The sequence below is a fragment of the Magallana gigas genome, chromosome 10 (assembly GCF_963853765.1).
Source record: "Magallana gigas chromosome 10, xbMagGiga1.1, whole genome shotgun sequence".
Classification (NCBI taxonomy): domain Eukaryota; kingdom Metazoa; phylum Mollusca; class Bivalvia; order Ostreida; family Ostreidae; genus Magallana; species Magallana gigas.
In genome coordinates this window covers 4,854,989-4,867,621 of record NC_088862.1, presented here as the reverse complement: position 1 = coordinate 4,867,621, position 12,633 = coordinate 4,854,989, and the positions used below count along the sequence as shown (strand labels likewise).

At 33.4% G+C, this 12,633-nt stretch overlaps 1 protein-coding gene across 1 annotated transcript; it reads right to left on the bottom strand.

The window, feature by feature from the left end:
* Window positions 1-4,090: 4,090 nt before the first annotated feature.
* On the bottom strand, window positions 4,091-12,133 carry LOC105322320 (protein disulfide-isomerase A4). The gene is made up of 11 exons (XM_034454297.2): window positions 11,980-12,133; window positions 10,699-10,825; window positions 10,333-10,455; window positions 9,660-9,742; window positions 8,037-8,172; window positions 7,339-7,544; window positions 6,902-7,057; window positions 6,577-6,725; window positions 6,144-6,303; window positions 5,111-5,347; window positions 4,091-4,642 (listed from the first exon to the last, which is right to left on the bottom strand). The coding sequence occupies exons 1-11, from the start codon at window positions 12,056-12,058 to the stop codon at window positions 4,233-4,235; spliced, it is 1,866 nt and encodes a 621-aa protein (XP_034310188.2). The 5' UTR covers window positions 12,059-12,133; the 3' UTR covers window positions 4,091-4,232.
* Between the last annotated feature and the right edge of the window lie 500 nt (window positions 12,134-12,633).

Genomic DNA, 12,633 nt, shown 5'->3' with positions numbered 1-12,633 from the left:
AAGATGAAATAATTCAAATATTAGTTTTATATCAGCTATGGAATAAAATATGCAAAAACCTTAAAAAGTACTTTGTATTTGTTATTGTAGTGAGTTAATATAATAGCAATTTCTGGAATTTTTATAATCGTATGTAATAAACAAAATCAGACTGTATTTACTAAACGCATGAAAATTAAGTGCGTGCGAGACAATTGAATGAACGTTCAACGATGCCTACATAATGTGTGTTACAAATTTGGAAGCTATACATGGCAATTTAAAGCAAGGAAAATAGTTACTGTATGATATACACTAGAGACGGAAAATAAGAGTTACATTTATATTGCAATAAATGATAAAACTTACAGGAGAGAGATAACTTTTTCCAGTGCTTTATTTTTTTTTTTATAAAATAACATATATATGTTCAAAACAAACAACCAACATTTTTATCAAAAGCAACCTACTTTATACATCTTCTGGCATTGTATTAATTACACTTTGTATTAATGACACCAGAGTGAGGTGCCCGTGATTTTATGCTATATCTTAAAATATCCCTTGCAAATATATACCTGTTGTCAATGAATAGCCTAGCATGAATTAACACTATTTAACTTCACCAATTCACTTGTCTCAGTTTATCAACATATTTTCCCTTATATGCAGTTTCTCTTGACTTGTGCATACGTATTACGTATTTGTTATCGTAAAATTCATTAGTCAGTCAAAGTACTGAAGTACTGACAGGAGTTGATTTTATCGATTATTATTAATTTTAAAATCAACGATTTATATTATTTTGCATGGCAAGTAGTTTTTAATCTGTATTTGAATTACCCACATTTTTATAATATAAATTCTTGAACTTTTCCGACAAGAATTTCGAGAAAACCCCATTTGAATCATGTTGTGTCAAATTTAAAGATAGAAATAATTCCATCAAACTATGTATCAGTAATCGAAATATTTCTAAAGATTGTACACATGTCTGGTTCCAAGCAATATTGAACTCAAGTCTCGTTCAACCAGACGCTCGACTGTTTCCGTTAATCTCCGACTACCAAGAGAGACTCTGTTTGTCTGAGATTTCCGGATACAGCCGAACGTCTGGTTGAACGAGACTAAATTGAAGTCTGGCGTAGGACTACATACGACTACAAAAACTATCTAAATTGTTCGTACTATTTAAAATCTGACTATTTTCAAGGTATTTATAAATACGTTTCCTTGAAAATTAATGGTTCAGCATACAGTAAACCGAATTTATCTGTTATTTTCAAGATCTTAGTCTTGTCAGCGGTAATGATTTGTGCTTAGGTCCAAACACTGTTTCACTTTCGGTTTGCCAGAGTAACTGCATAGGAGAGTTGATTAAAATCAACTCCCAGAAAAGGTTACCAATGGGTATTCTTTTAGGATGCATGAAACTTCTTTCTTCCTATAGATATTCATTGTTTACTACATGTTCTTCCTTTCAATGAAGTTGGATATCAACAAAATAACCATTAGATCTTTAAGCCATAACCTAATTAGCAAGAAAAATTCAAGATCATTTTAGCATATTGATTTAAAATGAGTTCCTATATCTTTTAAATTATGCAAAACTCTTTTTTAAGATACCAATATAGTATAGTCTGAAGATGACCACGAATATCCAGCCCACTTTAAGAATGAGAAAATGTTTTGATAGGGCAGGATAATAAAAATTTATTGACAAGATGGATCAAATCGTCCAAAATCTGAATAGTTGATTAAGTGTGTATGATTAAAAATTTACTTTAACATTAAATTAATTCAACTAATTCATGAATATGGTTATCATAAAGGATCTTATATGCAAAAAATGAAGCTTTTCTTACATAACTTCAAACAAACAAATTCTATTATACTTTTGATAGAATTTTTTTTTATTACAAATATATTCAATTCATATGATGAGTAAGCTTTATGATATTGCATACATTAAAACTTTTATCCACAGACATTTCATTTCAAATGAACAATTACACAATTGTACCCATGAATTTCTCCTTTATTTTATCAAAAAATGTTTCATCATAAAAAAAAGTAATCAAACAGAAAATATTGAGAAAGATTCCACCCTCTCTTCTTTCAGTGATATAAAGTTAACAATTCACAAAATATGTTATATGTCTACAACTCTGGCAAACATCTAAGTACAGCATAAGAGATATATGTTCACATTGCCATTTTCCTAGATTTTGTTGGTTACATATATCATGTATATCAACCCAATTAATTCATTTTAACAACTGGATCTTTTAAAAGTACAAACAAAAACATACATACGTTTGACTCCAATAAATGTGCAAAACATTTGCAAACCTAATAAGATTCTGGCAAATAAAACCTTGAATGTTACCACAAATGTTTGGTCAATTGCAATGGCCTTACGGTAAATAATGAAACATTAACAATAAAGAAAACCCTTACCAAGGATTTCAACACCCTTTTATCTACTGGATTTATAAACAACCAATGTAATATGTTTTACGGTGCGACCGTTGGGGCGAGCGCAGCAGGTGATCAAAAATGAATTATGAAAAATCAATAAAAATAAAAGTAGTGACGGAAAGTAAATGAATTTGAATGCAAAATAGAATAAATATACATATTTTTCCAGTAAATTTTCATTATGCATGTCATAATTCATAAGAACTTTTATTTATATATATACCAATCTGATTAAAATCAGATCTTTGTAACGCTCCGAAATTCTGATAGTCGCTGAACAAAGTGTAGCGACATCAGAATTAGTTGGAGCGGATCAAAGATCTGATTTTAACAGATTGTTTATATACCGTGGTACTGGTCGCACCCCATCGTCGGAACCCACGGGTTTTCTATCCGTTACACTCCTTAGCAGTGTAACGGATAGAAAACCTGTGGGTTCCGACGATGGTCGCACGCCAGTATAGAATTTATCTCAGAAAAATGTTGTTGAATGATAGAGATTTTAATATAATGTACATTGCAGTTTATTTCCTCTTTTCTTGCAGCAGACATTTTTCTAAAACTTACAAATAAAAATTGACTTATCACAGACCCCCCCCCCTCCCCCCCCCCCTGATGTGTTGCCACGCCCCATTTAAAAAACGTTCCTGGAAATTATCGTAAATATAGTGAATAAAATAAATGTGAGCATTCATCCAAATGAGAGCGAGTTCAAGTTGTTTCCTGTCTCTGAAGAAATGTCCCGATTCGTTAGCTCTGTAAGATTTTGAGAAGATTTTGGTAGGCTTATTTGTATTTCTGCAGATTTACAACAACTACTTAGAGTAATTTCCCCTTATTGTGACGTCAAAGTTCACGTCGGTCAAGTGTCGTCTGTCTCTTTGAAAACACACTAGAAATAAGTCCGCGAAATATACTGTTTTGTTTACTTAAAAGCATTATGTTCTTAAAATTACATAATTTATCTGTTTCTCAAAAGTTTTACTTTGATTCTCGCGAGATGGTATCCTTTCTAGTGAGATCGTCCGACATTGAGGAATTGCATTGTGGGTCGAAATTTACTGACTCCAAAAAATTCTGTCGAATCAATGGGTAAGAAATCCATTGTGACGTCACTCGAAAGGACGATAACTCCGTTAGTCTTATGAAATGGAATTTGCGTTGTGTCGGCAGTATATTTACAATATGCATGTACACAGTCTTTTATCTTGTTCTCGTGAGAGTGTGTAATGGGAAACCATAATTACAGGGAACTACTGGGACGATTAAAACAATGCATTACTGGTCCGATTTACCGACGCCAAAAAAATCCGTTGAATGAATGTGCAAATAGTCCGAATTTTCTATTCACACACGCCTTGCTGGTAGAGCTCGCTTCGCGCCGGCGCTGTGCGCCGGCGAGCTGCGCTCGCTATAAACAAATTTCAGATTGAAAGAAATCTCGTTTGATTAATTTTGTAAAGTAAACTACAAAAATTATAACAAAAGTCTAACAAAATCCCTTTATACGCTGTAAAAAAAAAAATCAACTTTTGAGCAATAGATTACATGTACCTTATATTTCATCCTGCAAAACTATAGTCTATTACCTATTGCATTTCATCCTTTCCCTTATCTTTGTATATTATTATATTTTTGCTAATATTGGTGTATATAAATAAAGGTTTTTTTCTAACAATTTGGTAAAGATTAGCTTTGCAAATTTCATTCTGTAACAAAAGTACCTCTACATAAACACATCCATTTACTCTATAACCTATCACACAACAGTATTATAACTCATCTTTTCCTTTAAAGGCTACAGTAGCATGCTCCTTCAGATATTTCATAAAATCGTCTACCGTCCTTCCACCGCTATATTTCACAGGATTTTCTTTATTGTCAGAAGGCGCAAAATATATCGTGGGGAATCCCTCAGCTTTAAACGCCTCAGGTACATCGTTAGCAGTGGCGTCCATTTTGGCTATCACTAGATTTTTCTCCTTTTTGACTTTGGTTGCCAGTTCTTTATAGATAGGCTCCAGTTGTTTGCAATGGCCACACCAAGGTGCATACAACTCAATTAATACGTCCTTTGACTTGTCTTTAACAATTTTGTCGAAAGATTTGCCGACCACGGTTTTCACTGGGCTGTCCTGTCGTTTTGGGATAGGCTGGGACTTCAGGTGAGGGGTCAGTTTACCTTAACAAACAAATAAAAAGAAATTATAAATAAATGTACAATTACAGTGGTGTGGAATTCTAATCCTAGGCATGATTTGAGCTCAAAATTTTTATAATTTATTTTTCAATTTTTCCATATTTAATGTCTAGATTGGTTTATATTGGTATTTTTTTTATTTCATAATTTTTATCACTTTTATCAGTAAACTTTTCTAAAACCAACCATAATGAATGTATCAGAGATCGCGTAATGGTGGACATCATACACTCTTTTTTCATTAACTCAGAATCTTTCAATTCTTTTGCATATCATACAAATGGAATACTGAAATTTATCTATATTTGATCTCAATGAATATCCTCATAATATACGTGTAATGTTCATTTTTATGCAAAGTATACCTTAGTCCAACTGTAGATCTACCTCACTAAAACATATAATGCATCAACATCCACATACAGACACCCTACTTCATCTCTTTACTACCTTTCTTCATTTTGGTGATGTATTCCTCCACCTCATCATCCTCCCATTCTTCCATAGGCTCCATTGGATATTTCTTTCCGTCAGGGCCATAACAGGCGATGTTGATTTCCTCTCCAGAATCGTCCAATCCAAACTCAGCTAACAAGTGACTGTGTTCATCTTCGTCGGCGATGGCAAATTTAACCTCTTTGTGATTGTTGGCAATTTTGGCAACCTTATTCCTCCATAACTGGGTAGCTGTAAAAAGAAAATAAACTTTTCATAACGCTTTCATTACATATTTTATTTTAAAAAGTTTTTGGATTGACCTTGACCTTGGCAAATAATTGTAAAGTAGAGAAGTAATTCTGCATTTAAAGAACTACTGCTTAAAACCTTTCTGATGGATATTAAACAGAGAGGGATAAATTGCTATGAACTACGCTGTCTAAACAATTAAATGTCTGTACATTATTTAAGTTAAATCAAATAAATGTCTATAAATTTGAGACATGATACATGTATGTTTCTTCTTTTTCAATGCCAAAATAAATATTGTGAAGAAAAGTTTACAAAGGATCAGTTGAATAACTTAAGTGACTGTAAAAAATCTGTATCTCTATCTAAAGTTTGAGTATAGGAAATACTTCTCTCAAGCTAAATGACTTAAATAAATTAGGGTATATATTAAAATAATTAAATGTAAGGCAACCTGTCAGCCCTTGAATAAATTGGTTAAAAATCAGAAGAGGAAAAAGTATGCACAAATTACATTTATATATTATCAAACTGGGTAACAAAGGAGGGGGTCTCCCTCGCTTTCTAACAAACAATATCTCTTCACTTTGATTTATACAGTATTTATCCCTCATTTTCTAAACTTACAAATCAAGCAGACCTACTCAATAATAAACATGTACAATACAGCAAGATAACTACCACAGTCCTTCATGTTGAATACCAGTAACACCCCTCCCCTCACCCATGATCCCTGCTCTACCCCCCCCCCCCCCCCCCCCCTCCCCAACTCCTCACCCCTAACACACAACCTTACCGTCTCTGTGGTCAAAGCTCCAGTCCACGGTGTAGAAGACGAAGCAGAGTGGGCGGTACTTCTGGTACAGCTTGATGTTGTTAGCCTTGTACTGACCGACCAATGGAACCTCTCGCTTACGGACAAACTCCACAATGTCTCCGTCATCTTTAATATCGTCCTGTAGATGATATTAAGATAGATGTAAAGATCCACTCAGAATTATTACTAACCAATCATAATCAATATCAGAAAAACCACCAGTTATATGGAATAAAGATTATCTGTTCAAAATTATTTTCATGTATTTTGAATTGTTTCAGCTCTAACCAATCAAAATCACTTAAAAATTAAATCTAATCTGAATTAGATGACAGTTCTTATTTTACAAAATACTGAATCAGGTTGGCATTTCAAAACCCTTTTTAATGATTACCTATTTCAATTCCCTTACCAGTTTCATAACATGCCACTTAGGTTCATATTTGGTATAATATCTCTCGGGTGTGAAAACTAGGAGGGTCTGGGGATTGGTTTTGTAGGCATCAAGGATCTTTGGATCCAAGGTGTGGCCAAAGGAAAACTCTTCACGCATTGCGTTTGCTGGGGGAAAAAAGCACCATTTAAACTTTGCTGCTCAAAGGACAAGAGTTTTTCTTCCCCTGTATTAACTCATCACAAAGAGGAGTTGATTTTTGAAACACTGCATAGATTAAGCGATTTATTCAAATTTTTTTCTGAATGAGGACAAAATTATCCACTTCCCACTCTCCACATACCTGCATCCATGTACATCCTGAGTTTGGGATCATTGAGGTTGTCAAAGAACCCCATGACATAGATTTCATCCTGTTTCATGGATGACTTCACATCCTTCACACTCAGTTTCAGTTTTGAGGCCTCTCCCTGTTGCATGATCATATAGTTCACAATACCTGAAAATGACAAAACAGTGAGCATATGGCATATATGTGTAATGCAACTGAAAATATTAGATTTTTAGTTTTAGGTTTTTTTTTTTTTAATTGATTTTAAGGATTATTTATGATTGAAATAAGAGTAAGTCAAAATTAAATGAAAAATGTTAGAGAACATAAAAAATATTCATAATTTTACATGCAGACCCCCCCCCCCCCAAAAAAATAAATAAATAAGAATATGCTGGTCCTTTGACCAGCCCTTCCCAGTAATTCATTGATTTTATTCCTTTAGTTACCAGTTTCATCCCTGGGTCCATTGTATTCATATTTCTTCCCTTTCCTGAACAGGAAGAGGGTGGGGTACCCCGAGACCTCATACTCTGAGGCTAGCTCCGTTTCCACCGTGGCATCTACTTTTCCCAGGGGTATAGGCTCTGACTGGATGTTCAGCTGTTTGGCTGCTTTCTCATAGGAAGGCGCCAGAGCCTTGCAGTGACCACACCTGTTTTATAAAACATGGAACTACAAGGTGAGCTAATTTTCAGACAATCAGTTTGTTTGAGAAAGTTATTTCCCTTTGGGAAACAATCTAGCAATATATGGAAACAATCTATTATGGCATTTCATCTCCAAATAAAATTGTGAAATACAAAGCTGACCAATTTTTCGACAAACTTTACGTTTACAAAGGTTATTTCCCTTTCTGAAACAATCTAGCTACAGATTCATATGGTGTTTTATCACATTTAAAAGTACAGAGTATATGCATAAAAATTCAAGACAGGAAGTGCTCATCAAATGTCTACACTGATAAACAATGTATTCTGTTATAATAAAATGGCATTTTAATATTCATATACATTTCATAGATTCATACTGGTATAATAATAATACATGTATATCTTTAAAAAAAAAATGAATTCTAAAAAAAGGGAGACAGTCATTAAAATACTGATTGGCTGTACCAAACATAAGTGATGAAGCCAATACTAACCATGGGGCATAGAACTCGACTAAGCTCAGGTCATTGTTGATAAAGTCCTTGAAGTTGTCCTTGGTCAAGGTCACAACGGCCTCTGGAGGGGGTTTCCAATCGGGGTCTGATCTTTCCTTGACATACCGTATCAGACCTAAAAAACATTTATAAAACTCAGGGTCACAAATAACTAGTCTAGGTCACCCTTAACTCTTCTCCCAAAATGGTGGCTTACAATAACCACAGTGCACACTATAGCGTATTATCTCAAGGCTGTATTCAATGTAAAATGACCATTTGCCATTTGAAATGAATAAACTTGTTTTGTTATTTGTATCTTGAAAATGGTTTACAATTGGTATTTGTTTTGAAGTTTGTTTTGAAGTTAAGAAATCAATGTTCTTTACAAAAATCTTCAATTAATTTTTCAACATTCCACACTTTACTCATTGTGAAAAGGTTATAAGAATTTTTATTTATCTGTTAAAGCAAAAAAAAATACATATTTTGAGGTTTCTTTACAGAATAACATATAAAATCTTGCAAGAAAAAAGGTTACTGGTATGTTTTATTACCACATATTTTTTTTACAAGCTATTTCACTCTTTAAAAAAAAATTACAAGCCATATATATAACTAACGCAATCCCTTAAAAAATGTTTTTTATCCGATTGGTACAGAAATATATCCCACAATATGTCATGCCTATACAAATAGTGTGTTAAAATTTCAAGCAACTGCGATAAATAGCTGCTGAGAAATCTTTCATGAAAATTTGTTTGAAAATTTTGGCTAAAAATAAACAATGTCATTATTTAACAGGAAGTTGACGTCCGATTGATACAAAAATATATCCCTCCATATGGCATGCCAAAGCAGATAGTGTGTTAAAATTGCAAGCACCTGCGATAAATAGTTGCTGAGAAATTTTTGACGGAAATTTGTTTGAAAATTTTGGCTAAAAATAAACAAAGTACTCATTAAACAGGAAGTTGACGTCCGATTGATACAAAAATACATCCAACGATATAGCATGCCTATACAAATACTGTGTAAAAATTTCAAGCATCTGCGATAAACAGTTGCTGAAAATTCTATGACTAAAATATGTTTGAAAATTTTGGCTAAAAATAAACAAAGTCGTCATTTAACAGGAAGTTGACGTCTGATTGGTACAAAAATATATCCCACGATATGGCATGCCTATACAAATATTGTGTAAAAATTTCAAGCATCTGCGATAAATAGTTGCTGAGAATTTTGTTTGAAAATTTGTTTGAAAATTTTGGTTAAAAATAAGCAAAGTTGTCATTTAACAGGAAGTTGACGTCCGATTGGTACAAAAATATATCCAACGATATGGCATGCCTTAACAAACACTGTGTAAAAATGTCAAGCATCTGTGATAAATAGTTGCTGAGATAAATGCGACAGAAATTTTTGTTATGGACGGACAGACAGACAGACACACAAGGGTAAAACAGTATACCCCCTCTCCTTCTGAGCAGGGGTATAATTCGGAGCGGGGTTATAACAATAATTTTATTTTACCAAACATTTTTACAGTATTTACCTCAAAACAAAAATCTATGGGTGGAAACTTGGTACTTCGGTAATAAGTACAAGATTATGATAATTTACCTTCAGTAGTTCTGGCATCATCATAATCATAAGGTACACCTTTCTTGAAGAACTTTAGAGTTGGGTAGCCACTCACATCAAATCTGAAACACAATAAAGTAGACCAATTTATAGCATGTAGGTCACTGAAAGTGATTTCATTTGACAGTGTTAACGATTAGATGGTACTATATACAGGGTTATTTTTGCCCCATCCTGAATTTACTCAGACATAGTTGCGTTTAAAGAAAGATAGTTTGAAAATTTAGAATTCATCCAGTCTTAAATTCAGCTGCTGACAATAAGGGCAATAGGAGTGATAATAAAACTAGGGCAAATATTTCTCTGTATAAAGTATATACACATGAGTTTATACAAAATGACTTTATGAAGGTATAAAATTTACTTCTCAAGACCCTATCGACACCCACTTATTTTATATTCAGTAACAATGATGTTAAAAAGGGAAATAAATCAAAATTTTAAGTTAACAAAGCATATGATACAAAAAATAACAAAAGTTTATCAACCTGGAAACCTTCAAAAGAAAGCATCAGACCATATCTTAGCAGATGAATGATTGAAAATAATTAATCTGGAAAATCATGTAATGTCATGTCAAATGAATCTCGGTCAACCAAATGCATTTTTAACATCTAATATAAGATAGCTAGGTTTTTACTCAACTACATACCTTGATGCCAAGTCAGATTCTATGGTAGCATCGACTTTAGCAAGGGGAACTGGGGGGTCCCAAGTCTTCAGGACCTGGGCTGCCTTGGCATAAAGTGGTTCTAAGGATTTACAATGTCCACACCTAAAATTAAAGATCATTCAGTAAATACATAAAAATCTTGATACCTGAGTAAAGCAAGAGCTTTAAAGAAATTCATTAAAAAAATAGCAAGAGCACATGATTGGGAGGAATCAGTTGATATTTATCATCATGTAAAATAGGATATAATCAGAGATTATGTGTGTTGAATTTTTCAAGCTTAATTAAAGGGTTGTAAGAATATTCAATCTGGTAATTGAACAATTCAAAATGTATTATCCTTACCAGGGGGCATAGAATTCCACCATTACATTGTCATTATCATTGATAACCTTGTCAAAGTTGTCTTTGGTTAAAACAAGAACGTCAGATTCCTCTTTCTCCTCATCTTTTTCCTCTACTGTATCGTCCTCTGAAAACATAGAAGGTCGGAGTGTTAGAATAAATAATCATCTCTACCACATGCATTTATTGATATACTGTAGATTCCTTATTATACGCGAGTACTTAATTCGACGATTCAACGATTTTCCATCAAATTGTGAGAACATAAAATCACGAAAACTGAAATTTTATCATATTTCATGTAGTTTACATGTGTCTGAAAATTAAAAGCAAGATTTTAGAATTTGCGAGACGGTCTTCTCACAATTTTATGCAGATAATAACTCCTCGTGTTTAATTAGGAATTTACAGTATGAAGTTCTCATATGATTTTACACTGAATGATGTTGTGTGAAAAGCTCTTTTCTTTTTACAATTAAGAAGTTACAGAAGTTCTTTGAAAAAAAAAGCACCGTGTCAGTGTGTTTTTTGTTTGTCTCGTTTAATCTGATGCTCAGCTGTCTTTGTAAATCTCTGACAAGCAAAGATCTCTGAACAGCTGAACAAGACTAGTTTCTGTCAACAGCTGACCTGGGTCCAGAATAAGAGAGTGAAGTTACTGTAATACTCCATTCTCTTCTCTAGCATGAATAAAGGGGACTTCTTACATTAGATGTACATATAACCTGAACCTTTACTATATTTATTTAACAATGATTGATAAACAAGTTCTAACATCTTGTATTAATATCTCTAATTTGCACAGATGTTAGCTGCAAGAGGGGGTCATTGATGTGGCAGGAAGCCAGAGTACCCAGAGAGAACCAGCATGTGTCCAAGCAGGCGACTGCCATACCCTTTCACAAACATCCACAGTCGATCATCGGAATTGAACTTGGGTAGTAGCGGTGATAAGCGGTACATCGAGGGCATTGTGATGTGCATTTATTACAAACCCGAACAGCAGAAAGAACAGATCGACAAATGCAAACTGGTAATTAACTTATCTCTTCAATCGTATGATTTGAGAAATATGAGTTAAACTTTTCACTTATTTATTCAATTATATGATTTTGGAAAATACGAGCAAATATAGATTAAGTGTCAGCGAAAGAATGTAAGAGGAAGACGTTATCAGTGTATCACTGCATCGGTGACCAAATCCTAACGAGGAAATTCGAACCGTCATGCACCGGATATTGATTTCATCCTATAAGTATGCATAAGTAAAAATATACCTACCATCATCCTCTGCTTTCACAGAACTGACTGTCAGCAGTGCAATAACTGTCAACAGCCAAAGATATTTCTTCCAGGCCATGGCTAGTCCTTGTTGTTTTCCTACTACTGCCTGTTCACCGCCTCGAGCAATGTGAAAGTGGAAATAAATGCACGACAAAATATAAATCAAGCACGAAATAGCATCTTAAACTTCAATTTCTGAAAAAGAAAAAATAATACTACGAATTTAAAAATTAAGTTGTAAAAATAGTCGGATTTTTAATTCATAAAATTACTTTATAAGAAAGATTACTAACAGAGCGTGGCATTATTTCTGCGTAGTAATACAAAACTTTTCTAAATAAAAACCAATCAGATTTTGACAAGTTCGACTTTACCAAATGTTACGTACGTGGCCCGGAGACTTTTTTCTTATCAAAAGAAAAGTACACCAAATTCATTAAAATCTATAGGGCCCATCGAACTGTATATAAATACACATATCAATTGAATATACAAATGTGTGAGTGAATATCATTTTGTCTACATTATATCAGTAAAAATGAATTCGAAATAAAATAAATAAATAAATTTTCTTACCCATAGTATAATATTTAATATTTTCCCCTAACGGAGAAGGATTATCAAGTGTACAACACCACCCCCCCCCCCCAA

Coding starts and splice junctions, on each gene's coding strand:
- LOC105322320 (XM_034454297.2), bottom strand. CDS start 12,058: ATGGCCTGGAAGAAATATCTTTGGCTGTTGACAGTTATTGCACTGCTG. Junction 6,726..6,901: donor CAGGATGTACATGGATGCAG/GTATGTGGAGAG, acceptor TTTTTCCCCCAG/CAAACGCAATGCGTGAAGAG. Junction 5,348..6,143: donor GAGCTTTGACCACAGAGACG/GTAAGGTTGTGT, acceptor TTCTTTTTACAG/CTACCCAGTTATGGAGGAAT.